Below are 22,071 nucleotides of genomic sequence, written 5' to 3'. Positions count from 1 at the left end.
CAATGTCTCTTAGTGTGGTATTTATTGGGCATTCAGAAGGTTAAATTTTGGTTTTACGATACTTTCATAAAATAAGAATATTCTTAGATTGACTGAAGACTCTTTTGTCTGCTCTGTGTAAGGAAATTATTCTCAACGGGAACATTTTTTGCATCGCAAGTATGCTTACCTGTGCTGCTGGATATATTAACATCGATACTGATGTCAGATATTCCTCCTCCCTTCAGAGATGCCACACATGTGTATGTCCCAAAATCCGTGAATTTTAAATCAATGATGTCCAGGTTTGTCGTTCCCGGGGAGACATCCGGGTCGGTCTGTGTAATAAGCATCCGCTCGGAGCTTCGCAGTGGGCGGCCGTTTTTAAACCAACTAAACGCTAACTCCTCCGAAGGAACGGCTTCTACTTGGCAGGATATCTTCACCTCACGCCCAATCTGGATGTTGTCATCTTTGTGATAAGGATCAGGTGTGATCCAAAATCGTCCTTTTTTTAATGCTGAAACAAAAATTCCGCAAGTAGTTAGTGTTACTTTCATAAGGTTAGGTGTTCATTCACTCTAGGTAATCATCTCTGGGCTGAAATAAAATTAAACAAAATAAAGAAAAATGTATATATGTCTCTTGGTCATCTCCAAGTAGTGTGAATATCAGTAAACGTCATCTGGGTTACCTGGAAGTAATCGAACGACCGAAGTCACTTAGAGACTCTAAACACTGGTTTTCATTAATTGGATAATATTTCCAGTGATATAAAGAATACTTTCAATCCATATACGATAAACATTATTGCTATTGAATTTTGAACAAACATAACCTGTTTACATAAAGTCATTATAAATTAGAGTTAAAATATTATAATAATAAGCCCAATTCCTTACTCATATCATTCCTCAATTATGGCAGTTCTTTCTTTGTTGTTGTTAGTCTTTTTTTTATTGTTGACACTATTACAGATGCCCCCACTCACCCCCACTGCTCCCCCCTCAGTCCTGAAACAGCTCCAATATTGCACGCACGTCATATTAAAGAAAATTCTTCTAAGTTAAATTTACATGCTGACCAAAACTACTTTTGTAAGAATCGAGTCAGTTCACATCATGAGGCATTTTCATACATTGAAATAACCTGAGTTAAAACATTTTTTTCTTCATGCATTTGACCAAAAGAACCTCTTGGCAGGTGGCTTGACAAGCCTGCTTTGCCTGTGTGCTAAGAGCTGTGCTCTCTGGAGCTAAGTCAGTGCAGTTCTCAAGCCTGGGTCCCTAGTGATAACCACCAGAGGCTTCGGGGGAGCATCTCTTGGCCTCCTAAGGCTTCCAGCTCTGAACGTTGGGTTGCGGCATGGGGCTCAATGTGGAATAGAGTTCCTCCTTTTTATGGCAGTGAGTTATGCACACACTGTTCTCTTCTCCAACATCCTAGGCAACCCCTTCTCTCTTCACATCATCATCGGTATATGATGATGTGAAGCATATGCAGTGAAACAGAATCATCAGAATAAAAACTGTTCATTTACTTTTACCATTAAGCCTGAATATATAATGACAATGACAGAAATGATATGAACTTTGAGAACCTGCGGATACTGGAGGCTTTCTAATTGCATTTTAGGTAACCTTCCTGAATTTAATCTGATTTTGCTTAGTTGGTCCAAGAAAGCCTTAGAAACACCATGGAAATCTATAAAACTATGTAAGAATACATTAGAGATTAATGTATTTTTTAAATCTTAATTTTTTTCTTTTAACTTTCTTTACTCTAGAGCCCCAGTATTTTACCTGCTTTCTTGCTTGCATCTTAGGAGAAATAATCATCAAAAGCAATGTTCATTTATTTCTTTTTATTCAAGAAGTATCTATAGGTTCCTGTTCAGGATTAGACACTAGGCAAGACCCTCATTACATGAGATGAACAGAACAGGCACGACACTGGCACTCCTGTATTGTAAATTGTGTACTCACAGATTATAGTCTAACACTTATGATGCTTATGTCAAGAAAACCCAGGTACTTCATAGACATGGAATCTTTTATAAATTGGAAGAAGTCTGAATCTCAGAGGAGAATCCTTAAAATACTGTTTGGAATTGTACAAATCTTCACTCTTAATGAAAACACCAAAGACAAATATCCAAACCACATTCTCGTATTGTTTGTTACATTTTCCCACAATACAAGGCAATTTACAAGTATGAACCTTAGTTGTACCTAACCGTATTTTTCTCAGTACATGACTCTAGGATAGAATAAGGAGAAATTATATCATAATATTACCTATAGCCGTATATTTATATTTTAATAGGTACCAAAATATGACTTTTAGCAGAGGGGGAAATGTGCTAAAATATCCACATCTGGCTACTATATTTGGTATATAGTATTATGCATAAATAATTCAAATGTAACTGAAGTCCTATAGCATGTAAAATATCATTCTCATCTTTTTAAAAGATTTTATTTATTTTTAGACAGAGGGGAAGGGAAGGAGAGAGGGAGAGAAACATGTGTGGTTGCTTCTCACATGCCCCCTACTGGGGACCTGGCTTGCAACCTCGGCAAGTGCCCTGACTGGGAATCAAACCACCAACCCTTTGGTTGGCAGTCTGGTGCTCAATCCACTGAGCTGCACCAGCCAGGGCAAATATCATTTCCTTTTATAAATAGACCTAAAAATAGTATTTGAAAGAGCATTTCCTTTGGTTAGCATTATAACATTTAAATGAGAGTTTTCTGTCACTAGGTAAGAACTTTCCTTATGCTGTTTCTACAGAAAAATGATAGACCTGAATAAACATTTTAAATAAACAATTCACAATTTTTAAAGTTTGAAAATACATGTATATTAATTTAACAATAGTTTCACATGGCAGTACATTTACAATAAATTCAACTCCAAAGTTCTGTGTCTCTTGCTATACACCTACATGACAAAAACCCCTGGTGTGTCGGGCAGTGAGTCACACTGACTCACTAGGCAGTCTTCCTCTCTAGCTGTTTCTCTGCCCAGTTACACACCAGTGTGGTACGACATCGGGAGAACTACAGACTCATCAGACGTACTAGGGTTAAACTAGTGAGCCATTCAAAGCCACTGCTAAAACATTAAACTAATCTCTGCATTTTGTGTTATGGACTGTTTTACTCATGGAAGATAACTTTTAAAATTCAAAGTAAAAATATTGAAGACTATAAATCAAATCAATTAGTAAATACAGTTAAATATATCATTATATTTTTGATAGAAACCAATATAATCAAGTGAGCTATTAAGAAAGAACTGATTGCCACAAATATCATTGATCCCAGTATGAGGCAATTTTACAATCTGGCCAAAGTCAATCATATTAGTCTTGCAAATAACAGATTCTAAAAAGGTAGAGGGCAAAGTGAATCTTGCAAGTGAGCTTAAGGGAAGGGGTGTCAGAATAAGTAGCATGGAATAAGTAGACTGGAGAATCATCTCTCCCGTTTTGTTTTATGTTATTCCATAATAAAATATCTGGCTTTTCATACAGAATGGAAATGTTCTAACAAAAAATACTGTGTATGTGCATATCTGTGTACTATAGCTGTGTAGCCATATATAGTAACAGAGGAGAATTAAATTTATTTGATTTTCTAAGTTACCTTGGCTGCTCAGAAAACTAAGAGCACCGCTCTGTAAACTAGGCACAGGTACATTAAGGACTTGAAACCTAATGCTAGTATTTATTTATTTTTAGACAGAGGGGAAGGGAGAGAGAAAGAGAGGGAGAGAAACATCAGTGTGTGGTTGTCTTTCACATGTCCACCAGTGGGGACCTGGCCTGCAACCCGGCATGTGCCCTGACTGGGCATCGAACTGGTGATCCTTTGGTTTGCAGTCCGGTTCTCAACTCACTAAGCTACACCAGCCAGGGCTGGGGCATCTAATTTTTATGGGTCAAGTGCATCAGTTAAAAAATAGGAGGTGATAGTATTAGGTTCCCTCTGAGACCTATTGTGAGAAATAGCTTATTACCTGGAGTGTAGAGATTTGAAAATATAAAGTGTTTAATATAGTTAATCAACTGAGAAGCAGGTTCCTTCATTTATAATTAAACGGTCTCTTTTTCAGTGAAGAATTTATAGTAGTTCATGCAATGTTAATTTAAAGTCATTTCCTCCTACCAGTTAAGATTCAAATGCTTAAAAATCAATCTGTGTTTAGTACCAGAGTATAACAGAGGTCTAGTAGTATATAACAAGACTACAGAACTAAAGAAATTCTATGGAAAAAAGAGAAGAGAAATCTCTTTCCTTGAATGCAATTTTTTCGTCTGAATATTGAAAATCCCCTAGCACTGGCCTGAGAGAACATTAGATTTAGCTTAATGTATCGTAAATTGTGATGGATAAGCCTCAAAAGATACTTGTTTAGACTGGCAATGCATGTAAAGAATTGGCATCATGCTGAGCCTCTGTTCTGGATAATCAGCTTAGAGAACATTGCAATATAACACATAGTCCCCATTTTTTAATAATGAGAAACTGAACGCAAACTTGGCCCACGTTCACTTTAGACAGGTTATGCTGGAGGACATTCTACATTGGAATCACTGCAGTCCCTCTACTCTGAGATTTACAGCGGGGTTGTGTGAATAGAATGAAACTTGTGTGTAAAAGCAAGACCGCTACAAAGATCCAGGTAGGGCTTGCTGAGATCCATGGTGGGAAACAGCATAGAGAATAAAGAGATGTGACGTCCTCCAGGATTCAGGGGTTTTGTTCTGGAAGCAGAATAATATTTGATGAAGAAAGCATTAACACGGGGATATCTGTGAAGAAGAGGACTCCGTGCAGGAAAAACTCAGGATATTTCCATCACATCTACTGACTAAGTAGTTATGTGCCTAGTGATAAGGTGAGTCAGGTACGTCCTCTATCAAATGTGTTCCATCACTGCTCCTCAGTCCTGCTTTGTAAAGGAAACTGAATTTCACGCGGAAGGGCTGCGTACATGCTTCAGAGCTCGGCTTGATGATCATCTCTCAGGAAACATGGAAGATGGAAGAAAACTGATCACAAGCAGAGTTACCTGTAACAGCATTTGTCAAAACCTTTTTCAGAAAAAGGTTAATAGTGTCCTGTTTAAAGGAAGCAAACACAGTTTGGGGACTGACAACATGAGTAAAAATTTGCTTTTCTGCTGAATCTCTCAGAGCTTTCAACATACGAACATGCACATCGCAATACTCCCAGGGGACTGATAATATTGAACAAAACCCTTCGTTTGTGGAACATATTTTGGGACTAGTATCCCACAGAATAAAGTAAGAGAATCTGTCAGTTAATGAGAATCATTGAAAAGACTCTAATATTGAATTCTATTTTTGACGTTTTAGACATTTCCATATGTGCATCACAAAAGAACTGACCAAATACAGCTCTTCAATGAAAAAAATTGAACAGGGGAAATATTTTTATATTTAAGTTAAATGTATCTAATAACATTCTGAACTTAGAAAACATATTTCAGAGCCATGTAAAAAACCCATATGCAATAAGAACAGTGTGGCTCCTTCCTTTCCCGATCAATCAGAATTTTGTAAAATTTGATTTATCAGTTTATTCCTATCTTAGAAATGCACATGTTGAAATATGCAAAGAACAACAAAAAGAAATACACTGCATTTGCAATTATTGATAAAGGCTAGCAAGACAATTTAACAGTTCTTTGAGGAAATAAGAATAACATTTATTTATACCTTATATTGTTATATAAAAGCACATAAAGTAGTAAAGCTTCTAGAAAACGGATAGGAGTAGACAGGTCTTTTTTTTCCTTATACATATAGTACCAGGTATTTTCTACTCCATTTAGCTAATGACTCCAATTGCCAATCTGTATTCTGAATGGAAGTTTGTTAATAATTTGAGAACAAAAAAAATCATTAAACACATTTTCTAAAAATGATTTAAAATAGCACCCTGATAATCTAATGCAGAACTAGGTGCTGAAAAGAAGTTGGGGTTCTATTTAATTATGAAGTATGAAGGCTCTATTTACTTTGTGAATTTACTCAAAGCTAATCACTGCAATTAATCATTCAAATTGTTTAAGCAAGTTATGATTGAATTTTAATTATCTTAAACGTACTTGCTTAACAGAATAACCATAGATAAGTATTTGGGGCTGAAATTAAAGTGAGAGAGGCTCTTTTAAATGGGCACAAATTTTGCTTTTTGTGTAAGTCCTTCCCTGAGAAAAGAGTCAACTAAAATAATACTATTATCATCATTATTATTTTGCCATTATTATCATTTCAGCCCTATGCTAATGAGAAAATATATATTGCTTATACATTTTTAAAGTTTCTATATAACATCATAAATAAGAGCCAGCATTTTCAGAATGTGGCTCCTATGTAAATGGTATTTGACGTGGCATAATATCTTAGTACCAATTATTTAAATAGAAGAATATTAATCAGTATGACTTACTGACTCTTTGATATTAAAATTGGTGGGTATTTTAAGTTTACCTTTTCTATAAAATAAAATAATATAATTAACTATGAGAAATGAGAATGTGTCCAGGGTAAATTATGTTTCTTTATTAGTTTTTAAAGACCTGGAAGTAGAAATACCTACAGCATGACCTGCCCCTTAGACAGGCCTGTGCTAAATATGGTTCTTTGAGGTCCCTTTGAGAGCAGCATAGCCTTAATATTTATGGAATTGATCCTGTTGCAATGAAAATAATGAGACTAACTGAAACTAAAAATCTTTCTTTATTTTTCGTGCTTTCCTTATCTTCTGTCTCCAAAGCTGTGGCCTTTCTCCTTTCCAAAGCGATCCTGCCCATCCATCAAGTGCTCTCACTGCGTCCTGATGCTCTGCATTCTGTTAGTTAGCCACTTTAGCTCAACATTTAAATATTTTCTCTTCCAAATCCTATTTACTCTCAGAGTAAAAACTGTTGAGGTCACATCTAAACATAGAACATTTTTCTGAACCTTAGAATCCTTCAAACTCTCTGTAGCGTATGTCTTGAAAAAATAGTGAAACACCATTTGTCTCCCCCGTTGTATCACAAACTCTCTCATTTGGACAGCTTACACTGGCTTTTCACCAGTACTATCCCAGCATTGAAGTTTCAAAGGTTCGCAATGGCCTCTTAACCAATGAACGTAATGTATTTCCAGTTTCCTCCATTTTTCTATCACCTTACATACCAATTTATATTATAGGTTCTTCTTTCTTTTCGAAAATCTCTTTTCTACTGATTTCTATGGCTGGTAAAATATGAGATAATATTTAAGAAAATAAACAAATCAGTAGATTTAGCTCATCTGCATCTCAATTGTCAGGACACGTTGCCTAGTTCCCTAGTTCATTTGGAGTATATCATTCAAATAGTTGTACAGTCAGTATTTATTGAGAAGAATGGATTTTTATATGTTATTTTGCCATAACTGCAAATCATGGTTTTTTTCCTTCATCTTCTACCTTCCATTTTGTTGCTATGCTTGGGGAAAAGAAAGCTTTGCTTCTTTTGCTTCTTTACACACAAAATATTATGACCAGATCTATGCACATTTCAATTTAAATTAAAATAATGGTTAAATCATTAAATATATATATTCTTTCATTTTAACATTAAAGAACAAAGAAAATAACCTAGATATATCAAATGACCAGATGAAAAATATCTGTATTCACTGGGAATTTATATGAATTACCTTAACCGTCTTACACGACCTTGAGAGAAGCAGAAGAGTCAATGCCATTGACAAGACCAACTAGACGTTCCCTTCAGCATGACACAGTGTGAGACAGGTTCCTTCCTAACTCTATGCCCCGACCTCTGTTTTCTGATAGCATTTACATTTAGAAAACTAGCAATTGTGAAAGCTTCTGACCCTTTTAGCTGTAAGTCTTCAGAAACAAGCCAGAATATCCTGAGAAATGTCTCTCTTAAGAACGTATGAGCCAACCCTTAAGGAATCATTGAAGGAGACGGGGCATCCATCTCCCACTCACTACTGTAGGAGGGTGGGAGCCTAACTTTGAAAAGTGAAAAGAATACTTAGCAACACAGTTGGCCCCATCACACTGACCAACCTCCTTCCAAATATCTTCCAGTACTTTTCCATTACCTCATCTCACATTTAAAAATTGTCCTGTCTTAGATTCAGTGGTGTTGCATTTAAAGTCTCTTGTCTGTCGCAATAGTCTTAACCTCTATTGCAAGACTTGAATAGAGGTTTCTTCCTTGTTGTTTTGTAACATGCCTGGTGCAATTTTTCTTTGACACCATGAAATTTGGTATTGCATATTACTGAAAGAGGCAAAAGTGGGATCTAGGAAATTCCCTGCTACAAACTTCAAACACCAAAGAATATACTGCTTATGGTTGCAGCACACAACACTCATGCAGTAGTGTGTTGCTCAGAGACGAAATGTCACATGAGTACAAGTGTATTGGGGTTGAACAGATTAATTTGAACCCTTTACAGAGATATGCTTCCTCCAAAGTGGGAAGCCCTATTTAATCTTTAATGCCCCGTAGGTCTAGTTTCTGAAAACAGACCACAGGACAAGGACAAGCATTTGTGGGTTACCCAACAGATGGCAGGACTGCTAAAATGAGGTGTGATAAGACTTATTCTAAAATGAAATAAATTCAATATGTTATAAAATAAATGGAATATTTTCTGTTTCAAAAAGTACATCTTATCTTGCTCTGAGAGTCTTTAATGAAAATTTTAGAAACACGTATTGTAGTTTTTCCGCTTTTTTTAATGAGAAATTTTGGTAAATAAACAAACGATAAGGTCAAAATGGTGTTGATACAGAAATGTCTTTACATCCTGTACAATTGGTAGTTGGCCATAAATTAACTCTGATTTTTAAAGAAACAAAGGCAAAAAGAAAACTAATGTCACAGTATCTGTGAGTTAAAAATACCCCAACCCCTCAAACAAACAAAAAACAAAATAACTATTTATAGTTCAGAGATCTCAGTGGAATTTATCTTTTGAACTTGCATAAATGAGACACACAATGAACAGCATTTTTGGCCATATTTTTATAGTGACCGTAACAATGTAATTCAGAAGGCTACTTGTTGATCTGTCCCTCAAAGTGACTTAATTACAGCAATTTCATATAGGAACCAAAGGAGCATGGCCCAACTGCACAGGTGTTCAAGCTCAATTCAAAGATAAATCCAAAGATCATGTCTTGGTAATTGTTAAGCAGGAGAGAAAACAAGTTTATATTCTGTGAGAATGACCCAAGGAGGTTGTCACTGGTGAATCTGGTGGTGGTGGTGTGTGCTATATGTTCAGGGCTACATAGAAATACAGTCACACCTCGGTCCTCATCAGCTTCAGAACTCGTCTGACCCTGTACTCATCACCTTTCGATGAGAAGAAGAAGTTTCAGCACTCGGTGATTGCTCCAGCCTTGTCGCACTTGCTAGAATTTGCATGCGTCGTGATGCCACCCCACAAGAGACAATGCCTCCTGGTTTGGTACTCAACAGTTTCAGCACTTGTCATGAGCTCCAGAACAAATGAACGATGAGTACTGAGGTACCACTGTATATACATTAAGTGTTAACTGCCATAGAAGTAAGACTTGGATACTCTTAGGAGAAAAGCCTAAGCAGAGCCCACTCTCTATTAAGAGTTGGAGAGAGAAATGCCTGTGGACAGGGACAAGACAGGGATCTCTACATGGCACCAACATCCAGTGAAAATACTACTTTAAGAAGTAAAAAATCCTGAGTACTTTAAGAAAAAAAAATGGTTCCACAATGCATCCCATGTTAAAAACCAACTGATCGCATAGCTTAGAGAGCTATGGGATGTAAGCCAATTCAGTGTTAAGACACATTTGCAAGAAACAATGACTTTTGTTTTGGAAGAGTTGATCTGAACTCATTCTTAAGGGAAATGATTAGATGATAAGGCCAGTAATCAATTAAAGTTATTTCTACTATTTGAAATTAAAACTATGACATTTATAGCAGTAGTTTTCCAAGTGTGAACCCTGGACCAACAACAACAGCATAACCTGTAAAAAAATGCAGGTTCTTGGGTACCACCTCACAGTAAATCTACAATTGCTGGAGTGGGACCCAGCCACCCACATATTAACAAGTCCACTGGGTGACTTTGATGTGCCCTCAAGTCTGAAACTCCCTGTCTTAGACAAACAGTTATCTATCCATCCTCTAGGAAAACAGAGCCCAAAGGGAGTGAGGCTGACCATGAGCTTATTCAGAAGGATTATTGAGTTATTAAAGAATATGCAGAAAAGTGGCCACAGCCTATCTTTTTTTTATTTTAAAAGGTCCTCAAGAGAGTTTTATCCTTATTATAACACTTGAAATATTAGCTCTTATAAGTACCTATGACAAAATAGTATAAATTGACTTCACACAGCTTAACATGTAACTACTTCCATTAAATATAGCCAAAGCCTGTTGAAAGATCTACAAAACACTTGCTATTTCTAGGTTTATTCACAGAATGATAAGGATGTTAAGAATGGTCAACATTAAGTACCTGACAGTAACACTTCTTTACCTAAGAAATTCTCACTAAAGTATTAAGAATATAACCTAACCTAATTTAGGGAAAATCTAAAAAAATTAACATGTTTTTTACTTGCAATTGAGAGATCAATAGCCCATACATTTTCTTCTGAGTGTCAATGACTTCTTGGAGAGACGCTACAGATAACAGTGAAGAGTAAGTACTCTGGGGTCAGGCTGTCTGGATTCTAACAGGATTTTATCGCCTATTGCTCTGTGACCTTGTACAATGTGCTCAGCCTCGCAAATCTGCAAAACGAAGATGATAATAAAGTTGATCCATAATGCTCTAAGTATGCTGATGCCAGCATAGAGTGAGCACACAGTAGATGCCAGCTGTTTTCTATCCAGTGTTTCCCTGAGCATTGACAATGTATTCCCCACTGTGCTTGCTACTAAAGGTAGCAAGAGCCTAGTGGTGGGGAAAAGCACAGACATAAATAATTGTATTTGCAGTGCAATAAAGATAAGAACTGAGCATACTAAGTGTTACAGAATGGAATACTTAAAAAACAAACAAAAATAACAACAAAAAAACTAGCTACTGCTAGTTTCTACTTTCAGGGGAAGCCTGAAGATTATGGGGAAAAGGTAAGACGGGGAAGAGCCATTCCAAAGAGGGGCAGCAGCATTGGACGTGGAACAGAGATTTTTGCTGTAACAATAACTGGTTCTAGCTCAGCTTTCACTGACGCTAGGAAATCCCTTCATGATTCCACAAAAATACTTCTCTGTGGTTTCAACCATTCACTCCTACTCCCTTCCTGTCTTTCTTTCAGGGCTAACCTCTTAAGGTGTGCTCTTGATCTCAGCTCGAGCTCCGCATGGAGTATTCCACACTACTAATTTTCTCATGTCTTTTTCTCTTAAAGCCTCCCTCGCAATGAGGACTTTGCCGTGAATCTATAAACATGATGAAAATCTCCTCATAAATTAAAACAAAACAAAGCAACTCCAACTAAATAATACATAAAGCTTCCCTTCAACTTCTTTATCTCCTGCAGCTACTTCTTATTTATTCTCTTTTGCTTTCACAATATCAAAGCATTAATATAGAAACCATTCAACTTTACCTCTTTCAAATGAGTTTTGATTCCCTCCAGCAAGAGAACTTTTAACAATCATGTAATGGGAGGACATGTTAAAGGACTGCAGTTCAACCCACCCACCCTGCTGCATTTGCTGTATGTGACGCGTCCTGACCTCGTGTTTCCAGTTCCCAGACTGTCTTTTGTACTGAATCTGCTTCCTCTTTTCCCTTCTCCCTCTCCACAACCCCTTCACTACTTGCTCCTACATACATAGGTTTTGTCTCAGAACAGCTGCCACCTTAGTGAAACCCTCCAGCCTCACTTCTCTTAGTCACAGTTACTGATTCCCAACGGCCTGCTACAATTCCGCTACAGGGCCCATGTGCCTCCGTCAAAACTTCTTTTACGTCCCCTTTAAGGGCTATCTAGATTTTCCCTTTTCCAGTCATCACAGCTTCTTTTATATAAGCTATCGTTCCCCTTTGTCCTTTCCTGTTTGCAGGCTACCGGAGTTTGCCACTGCCACGGCTTTCCCCGGGGATGGCCCCTTCCCCACGCTACCTGCCCCAGTCCAGCCCAGTCACTGAAGCCCATACCCACCGTCATCTAGGTCACCATACTTTCCCCAATTCCTGCAATTAGGTAGAAGAATTGCCACAATTCTGTGTCTGTCCTAAATGCCTCTTCTCGACAGGTGTTTTTAAAAATACTTTTATCGTCTGAACTCAAAGTGTCGTGAACACGGAGGTTCTCCAATTGCAGTCCCGCTGAGCACATTGTCATCCACGCAGTAAACTGTCACTGTGCTTAAGACAGTGATATGAAAGAACTCGATGGCCAACACGTAAAATTTTTCATCCATTTGGAACACATTCGAAGCACTTTCCAAGGAGTTATTATTTAAATGTTGTCATCTAATCATTAATCTAAACAGCAGTGGTTTTGTCAATTATATTTTTTCTTATTTTAAGAAGTTGTTTGTGGCTTGGCTGGTGTGGCTCAGTGAACTAAGTGCTGATCTGGGAATCAAAGGGTCACCGGTTCGATTCCCAGTCAGGGCACATGCCTGGGTTGTGGACCAGGTCCCCAGTGGGGTCATAAGAGGAAACCACACAGTGATGTTTCTCTCCCTCTCTTTTTCCCTCTTTTCCCATCTCTAAAAATAAATTTTAAAAAATCTTTAAAAAAATGTTTGATAAATGAGTTAAAGAAACAACTGGTTTATTGTTATTTTCATTCACAGATTTAAATACCAGAGTAGCCACAATGATACAAATGGAGTTTCGGTTTTACATCTCTACACTCATTCTCATATTAAACTACACTGAATTCTTATGACCCTTTTAAAATCACCAATGTTAGAAAAATGTTCAAATACCAATATAAAATACAAAAAATAATTAATAAATGAAACTAGGCAGGAAAAGTGACATTTACTCAATAAAAATTTGTCAGACAAATAGATCAATCCTTCTTTCACACGTGGCTGCCAATTAATGATGTTGCCTGACAAATACCACGTGCCTTTTGTGAACTATGGCTCAAAATCTTACAGAATCTTGTCACATAATGTTGAGTTATTACAAGTAATCTGTCAATCTGAAACATAATAGAGGAAGGAAAAGAACTATTAATACTCTGTAATGGTAATTCTTTAGATATCTTGAAAAAGTTTTTAAAAATGTGGAGCCATATAACATGTACTACATGCACTATTTGCCACTGATATCCACAATAGCGTATAATTTAAATTAAAATGTATTTCTCATGATACATTTTCCCACATACATGTATGTGGCCATATATAACTGAAACATCAGTCTGGTCACATGGCTGCTGGAAGTACCATGCCATGTTTTATCAAAGTGGGACACACTTCATCATATGTGTGTGTATGTATATGCATGTGTATGCGTGTCCATATAGTGTGCTTCACAACCAGCTTTTTAAATTGTGATGTATGTGCGATAGTAAGCTTTTAATTGTCACATCAAAGATGTTCACCTCGAAAACTCATGTTGCCAACTACACACCCAGACAGAGTCAGGCTGCCCCACCCTTCAAGTTCTCCTTTCGGGAAAGCTCAGGTCAACCTAGATAACCACTGTTCGGCTGACTGGTTGCATTTCCCTTCCCATGCTTTCATTCTCACTCTTAGGTTTTAAATTTATTGATAGTGAACCAGCAAACCCTGGACACCTCATCCTCAAGTCCAATAACAGCAGAACCCCAAGTCCATCCTCATTCTTTCTCTCTTTTTATCTGTCACCTGGCTGTGTGGTCCTGGAGGTGCCTTGTAGCCTCTAGGACTTGTAAACAATAGACCTTGTTTTTCCAAAGTTCCCTGATGGTTTTCAATGGGGTGAATCTTGTAATCATAATAACTACCAGGGTCAGTCCACCAATAGCATTAGGTCCAAAAGGGAAAATGTCTATGGGAGTTTGCCACCAGGGCAGTCATGCACTGCTTAAGATGGGGATACATTCTGAGAACGGCATCCTTAGTGATTTCATCATTGTGTGAACATCGTAGAGTACACTTACACAAAACTAGATGGTACAGCCTACCACACACCTCGGCTACATGGTTCACCATCATTGTACATGCTGTTCATTGTTGACCAAAGCATACGTAGGGGCGCCATAACTATGATGTGGGTCCCGTGAGTACCCCAAGACATTTCTAGTCAATAGTATCACTACTGATGGTCAGAGACCAACTGCTTAGAAAAACAGTGTCTTTACATTAAACATCTTTAATGACTGGAACTTTTTTCTTCCTATTTTTTTGCAAATATAATCTGGTAAGAGACATACATATTATAGAGCCTGTTATATAAACATATAAACCAAGCACTTTTATCTGGAGGTACACAACTTGGGAACAAATCAATGAGAATTTTGTGAAACTACTGTTCTAACAATGGCCTCTGAAAATTAATTTTCTATTAATCTATTAATTAATTTTCCTATTTGTCTTCACTTAATGGCTACAGACCGACATGTGTTTTTAGGTTGTGTTGGTTTCTTTTTGGTTTCCAATAGTTTATTGATTGTTATCAGCTCTTTTTCTCAGGGTCACTCTAGGCTTAGTGCAGTGATGCTATGCCTTTCCTAATTTGCTCTTCTATCTCTTTTATAAAAGATGTGCATGAGCTTTATCATACACAGTTGTGATCTCTTTTCATGGTTACATTATTGTTATTTTTTGGTTTCCTTTTGTTTTATCTTAACTCTTAGTTGGGATATTTTGTATACATGTGATGTTATTTTGCACATTCTACATAACAGGACTTAACATTAAGTCAGAGGCTGCTGCTCATTAATTTATGAGGCCTGTCCAGTAAGTATCCAACCACACAATATGAAAAATAGAGACATTTATTTTGAAGAAGATACAAGATACAAGAAACATTGTACACAGGAAAATGGTGTCTCAGTCTCCATCAAAGTAAGCACCTTGGGACCTCACACAGTTTTCCCAATCATCATCAGCTGCCACGTCATATTTTCCTGAATCTTACCGATGATCTGAAATCTCTTCCCTTCCAAAGGTTATTTTAGTTTTGGGAAAAGCCAGAAGTCACAGGGTGACAAATCTGGGTTGTACAGGGTTGAGTCACCTGATTTGATGTTTCATAAAATAACTCTGCGTGAGATGTGATGCATGAGGAAGCACGTTGTCTTGATGAAGCTGCCAGTCACCAGTTGCCCATGGCTGCAGCCTTCTGAATCATCCAAATAGTTTCCATGGAGGAATGTTCGAACTTAATTCAAAATCGGAGGCAGATCCATTGCTCTACTCTCTCAGTCATTTTGAATGCGATGGCCACACAGTACCCATGCTCACTCCATAGCATCTACCACCCCCACTGATGAGTACAATGAAGTTGTCATTGTTCACACATGTGCATTCCAGTCCACTCTCCTTGGCTGCCAGGTTACATTGATGTCACATAAACCATTCTCTTTACATTAACAATGGCTGGACTTTTTCCAGCCTTTCATATATGTATCAGTACAAAACTTTTCCCCATTAAAAAGAATTGGATCATATGTTGTTTTATAATGTGTTACAAGAATATATAATCAGGATATAAAGCCAGTTATCATATATATATTTATATGATGAGAATATTTTCTCTCAATTTCTGGCCTATTTACTGTAGTTCCCCCTTATCTGCAGTTTCACTTTCTGTGGTTTCAGTTACCTGTGGTCAAGTGCAGTCCAAAAATATTAGATGTAAAGTTCCAGAAATAAACAACTTATAAGTTTAAATTGTTTACCATTCTGAGTTTGATGACCCTTGCACCATCCAACTCCATCCTGCCTAGGATGTGAATCATTTCTTGGTCCAGCATCTCCACACCGCATATGCTACCCTCCTGTTAGTCACCGGGTGACCCTCTCTTAGTTTTCAGATTGACTGTTGTAGTATCTCAGAACTTGTGCTCAAGTAACCCTTGTTTTACTTAATAACAGCCCCCAAACACAAGAAGAGTAGTCCTGCAATTCAGATAGGCCAAAGAGAAGCCATAAAGTGCTTCCTTTAAGTCAAAAGTTGAGTAGAGTACAATAAAATATTTTGAGAGAGAGGGAGACCATATTCACATAACTTTTATTACATTATAGTTTATAATTGTTCTAATTAATTGTTAGTTGTGTTTAATTCTTACTGTACCTAATTTATAAATTACACTTTATCATAGGTATGTATGTATAGGAAACTACACAGTACATATCTAGGGTTCAGTACCATCCACAGTTTTAGGCATCCACTGGGGGCCTTGGAATGTGCGCCCTGGGGATAAGGGGACACTATTGTAATGGGAAGGAATGGTCAATTCCAGAGGTGGTGATGAGTTAACTAGATATCCAAATTGAAAAAAATTACCTTTAGTTGTAGATCAAATCATATATTAATTTCAAATGAATTAAAGATCAAATATGTAGGTAACACTTGAAATTTTTAGCAAAGAAACATAAGTGTATTTTTATTATCTGGAGTTAGGAAAAGATGTCTTAAATAAAGAGCAAAACCACTAATCTTAATTTTTTTGATAGTTTAGGTTGCATCAAAGTGATGATTTTTTTTCATTATAGGACAACATTAATATTGTGAGAAGACAAGCCACAAAGTAGAAGAAAATACTTATATATATATGTGTGTTATATGTATTTATGTATATAATGTATATATATTTATATATATTATGTGTGTATATATATTAGTTAATTATATCAATGAACTGTACAGATAAAAAGGGAAAAATAGAACCCAAATGGAGAAAAATGTCCCAAAGACTTAAAAAGATTGTTGTTATAAAAAAGATAATCAAATGGTTAAAAATATTTGTAAAGTTGCTCAACTCATCCATCATAAAATAAATGCAATTTAAAACCACAATATGATTCATGACACCAGCTAAATTGCTTAAAATAAAAAATACAGACAGTATGAAGTATTAACAGTGATGTGGAACAAATGGAATTCTTGTCAAATGTACATTGGAAAATTTAGTGTTATATATTAACATGCTCTAACCTTATGACTTCATAAAATGTATTAATATGTTCACCAAATGATTAATATAAAAATATTCAAAGTAGGAGAACTGAAAATACCTTAAAACTTCATAAATAATAATTTTGTTATATTCATACCAAGGATTATTATACTGTAATGAAAATAAACAGACCATTGTACTATATGAACCTCACAAGCATAAACTTGGGACAGAGATCTAAACACAATTGCATTATATAAAGTTTAAAACAGCAAAACTAATTTCAGATGGTCGAGGTCAGAATAGAGGTTACATTTCAGTGAGGCAGCGAAAGAGGTCACGAGGGAAGAAGCTTCTTGAGGGCTAGTAATTCTCTGCTTCTCACTCTGAGTGCTGACTGTGAAAGCTCACTAAGCTGTGCACATGACTTCTACAATTTCTGTTACATTTAAAGAAGAAGAAGATCTTGCACTGTATTTTTAAGATATGCTGTATGGAGCTGAGACTATATAGTCAGCAAGCAAGAGTGCACTGTATGATGATAATTTATTGAACTAATAGCAAAAGTACAAGGACACTGAGTCTAGATTTCTAATAAAAGGAAGCAACCCTTTTTTCCATGTGAACCTCATTTATATCTCTGAGTACTCCCACCAAATAAACTTGTAAATGATTAGAGACCACTGCAGTCTGTTACATGCCTTCCTTTTTGGGTGTTTTACTTCTGTCAGAAGAAATTAAGTCAATGTAAAAAGAAACAAAGTGTGTCACACTAGAATAATCCTTCAAAATAAGTTTTTATAAAGTTAGCATTAAACTCATACTGTAAGGAGGAGCTATAATATGACATTTTATACCCCCTTTAGAACGCAAACCAAAATTTACATCAGAAAAATTAGGAGAAAGTTTAAGAAGAAAATTGATAAAACCAACATAAATATCCATTGTTTTATTTTTCATCACCTTGGTTTCACATCTTGGTAAACAGGGCAGGATATCCAGCTGGAGAGAAGGAGATTTTATAGGAATAGGGAGGGACATAAGCAACGTTATGTTCATTTGACTCTGCTCTTTGACTCCATGGGGTTCAGTGGATGACTTAGGGACAGGAGCATATTACAGAAGGCTGCAAAAGAGCTCTACTATAGTGAGAGTGGAAAAAAGTGAGCTTTCAAAATATGGGAATATGTTGAAAAACTTTAACAAATGAGGTGAGAGATGTCAGCAGCTGGAGTACAGAGCTTCAGAGGAGAGTCTAAGACATTGTCCAGGTGAACAGTTGAGACTCAGAGAGAGATCATTACAACCCAGGAGACAGGAGCTCATCATAAGCACGGGCTCCAAGTTCCCAATGAGCACTTCCCAGACAGGACCAGGTGACAGCCTTCCCCAAAATGATTATACAGAGCAAAATGAACGTTAACAACTACTGACATCTGAAACTCTGAGAAACACATCAAGAATGGTTATAATCTAGCATTGATATTGTATCAAAATGTACAAAATATTTTTGGAATTCTGTTTTGTTTTTGGTTTAATTTTGGAGTGTGTGTGTATATGTAATTTTATGCAGGTTTCCAATTTGTTATCAGAAAAACCTTTTCCTCGGCCAGCATTTATCAACAGCAGCACTATTAACATTTTGGACCACATACCTGTTTTGGGGGGAGGCTGTCCAGTGCGTTGTAGGGTGTTTAGCAGCAACCCTGGCCTCTACCCTTTAGATACCAATAGCACGTCACCACCCTAGTCCTGGCAACCAAAATGCCCCAGTACTTAGCACACTGCCACATGTCTCCTGAAAGGCACAGTCACCTTCAACTGTGAACCACTTGTCTAAGCAGATGAATACAATCCCACCTTTCTCTTCTCCTTTATTAATTTATTTATTTTTCTGGCAGTGCCTTCCCTTCATCCACTGAATGACGGCTGAAACCTGAATGCGAATTGTATTGTCGTGTTCATGTTTACTAAATAAGGGTATGTGGGGCGCAAGTCATAGAAAGAAGCTTAAAACGAATAGTTCTAATGTTTGAATGACTAAATATCATCTTCCATAATTAAAAAAAATCAATTAATGTAATCGATTTTTTCAGTAAGTTTTAAAAGTATTTTCCCAACTTTTGGATTTTGGGAATAATTAATTAGTTTGGGATGAATTTAGGGACTTCCCATGGATAAATTGTCTATTATGAGTCACTAAGGGTTGATTGCTTTTAACAGATAAATTCTGGCGAAGATGGGTCTGGATTACTGGGCTGATATTAGCCATGCACAAACATTTTTAGAAAAGGGTACTTGTTGGGGCAATACAGTGAAAAATATTTTCAAAAGATAGCTAAAAATAAGAAATAATCTTATGGAGTCTGGAAGAGGTATAATTTAAGAATTAGGTTGATTGGCTCTATTTAGAAGTTTCCTGAAGCAATTGGAATGAGCACTGGTGTTGGAAGACTACTAGACGGAATTGAAAAGGAAACAGAGACAAACACAGCAAACAGAAAATGTGGCAGGTTGACTAATATAATAATTGAAAATTTGTATATAAAATCTTCCACAATTGAAGATTGAAAAAATTAACTTTTAAGCCTACTTTAAAATCACAGAATAAGATGTATAAATTATTTGATTTCTGAAAAGATTACATTAAAATATAGAAGTTAAACAGGTTTTTCTTTATAGGACTTATCAGCAGTTTCTAATATCTCATAATTAAGAAAATGGAATAAGTTTAAAGACCCTGTTAAATCGCTATCTTGGGCAGCAAAGGAAAGACACACGTTATCTCTGATTATGCGAGGATTCTTAGTTTTCAAAGACCAGCTCCAAAGTCACCTTCCTCTGTGGAATTTTCGTCTCTCTAATCAGAATTAGCTTTTCCTTCATCTGAGCTTCCAAGAGCACATGCCCTATGTACGCTTCTGTTGTGAAGTAGTTTATTCTCCCTTATGATCTGGGGAGGGGTTGCCCTGATGTTTTTCCCCTTAAATGTAGGAAGTCCATGGGCTCAGGGACCACACTCATTCCTCTTCTGTCCCATGTAGCAACTGGGACAGAAATTTGGGGGGTAGAAATTTCCTGAATAACCGCTGAAAGCTTTATTTACATATTCTTCCTGGTTTAATATCCTGAGGTAACTAATACATACTTTTTAAAGATAGATTTCCATTTTAAAATTCAGTGTTCTCTAATAATTATATGTTAATATGTATAAAACTACAGAGCCATGTATTTTTGGTCATGCATTTGTATGGATAAGTTTGCAAATAAAAATAGAGAGTGATTATGTCCAGAAACACTTAAAAAGTGACACAGGTCAAGGGACAGTTGCATAGTGGTGGAATCAGAAATGGTTAGAACAAACACATGCTAGAGTTTATGAACTACTGTTTCTTGGTTGTAGAGAAAAGTAATCAGAGGCTAGTTCCACATGCAGGACCTGATAGCCAATTTAAGAGAGAGGCAGCAGATCACAGATCCCTTCCCCTGTACCTTACAGCCTACAGATCCCTTAATCCACACTAATTGTGGCGAGCAGCTGGCCCGGGACATAAGTACCTGTCACAACAACCCGATAAATATTTTGAAGAAGGAGATTTGCCGCTAGTATTATTGTTTTGGCCCCCAGTTTTTTGGTTTATTTGTACCCCAACTGTGTGGTACAAATAAACCAAAAAACTATAGAACAACTGCCAAGAAACTAATTAAAGAAGTTAAAAAAAATAATGTTAGTTGAGTGAAGTTCTTTTCTGGAATAGGTGCTGACTTTTTTTTTTTTTTTTTTTTTTTTTTTTCTTTTTTTTTTTAATATATTTATTGATTATGCTATTACAGTTGTCCCATTTCCCCCCCCACTCCACTCCATCCTGCCCATCCCCCTCCCTCCCACATTCCCCCCCTATAGTTCATGTCCATAGGTCATACTTATAAGTTCTTTGGCTTCTACATTTCCTACACTATTTTTACCCTCCCCCTGTCTATTTTCCACCTATCATCTATGCTACTTATTCTCTGTACCTTTCCCCCTCTCTCCCCCTCCCACTCCCTTAATGACAACCCTCATGTTCTAGTTGTTTGCCTAGTTTGCTCTCGTTTTTGTTTTATGTGTGGCCGTTAATAACTGTGAGTTTGCTGTCATTTTTACTGTTCCAATTTTTGATCTTCTTTTTCTTAGGTAACTCCCTTTAACATTTCATATAATAAGGGCTTGGTGATGATGAGCTTCTTTAACTTGACCTTATCTGAGAAGCACTTTATCTTCCCTTCCATTCTAAGTGATAGCTTTGCTGGATACAGTAATCTTGGATGTAGGTCCTTGCATTTAATCTTGGGTAATGTAATTATGATGTGCCTTGGTGTGTTCCTCCTTGGGTCCAGCTTCTTTGGGACTCTCTGAGCTTCCTGGACTTCCCGGAAGTCTATTTCCTTTGCCAGATTAGGGAAGTTCTCCTTCATTATTTGTTCAAATAAGTTTTCAATTTTTTGTTCTTCCTCTTCTCCTTCTGGCACCCCTATAATTCGGATGTGGGAACGTTTCAAGGCGTCCGGGAGGTTCCTAAGCCTCTCCTCATTTTTCCAAGTTCTTGTTTCTTCATTCTTTTCTGTTTGGATGTTTGTTTCTTCCTTCTGGTCCACACCATTGATTTGAGTCCCAGTTTCTTTCTCATCACTATTGGTTCCCTGTGCATTTTCCTTTGTTTCTCCTAGCATAGGCTTCATTTTTTCATCTGTTTTTCGAATAGATTCAACCAAGTCTGTGAGCATATTGATAACCAGTGCTTTGAACTGTGCATCCGATAGGTTGGCTATCTCTTCGTCGCTTAGTTGTATTTTTTCTGGAGCTTTGAAGTGTTCTGTCATTTGGGCCATTTTTTTTTTTTTTTTTGTCTTGGCGCGTCTGTTACTTTAAGGGGCGGAGCCTTAGGTGTTCACCAGGGCGGGGTAACGCTGGTCGCTGAGCTGT

General features: G+C 36.9%; 1 protein-coding gene across 2 annotated transcripts in view; it reads right to left on the bottom strand.

The window, feature by feature from the left end:
- MDGA2 (MAM domain containing glycosylphosphatidylinositol anchor 2) overlaps positions 1 to 22,071 on the bottom strand; it is an 829,607-nt gene that overhangs the window by 216,558 nt on the left and 590,978 nt on the right. For both annotated transcript variants that reach the window (XM_024573956.3, XM_053928205.1), the window contains one exon: positions 170 to 499. In XM_024573956.3, coding sequence (XP_024429724.3) covers positions 170 to 499 — 330 coding nt within the window. The remainder of the gene's footprint in view (positions 1 to 169; positions 500 to 22,071) is intronic.

This window comes from Desmodus rotundus, chromosome 7 (genome assembly GCF_022682495.2).
Source record: "Desmodus rotundus isolate HL8 chromosome 7, HLdesRot8A.1, whole genome shotgun sequence".
Lineage (NCBI taxonomy): Eukaryota > Metazoa > Chordata > Mammalia > Chiroptera > Phyllostomidae > Desmodus > Desmodus rotundus.
This window is presented reverse-complemented; position numbering and strand designations above follow the sequence as displayed.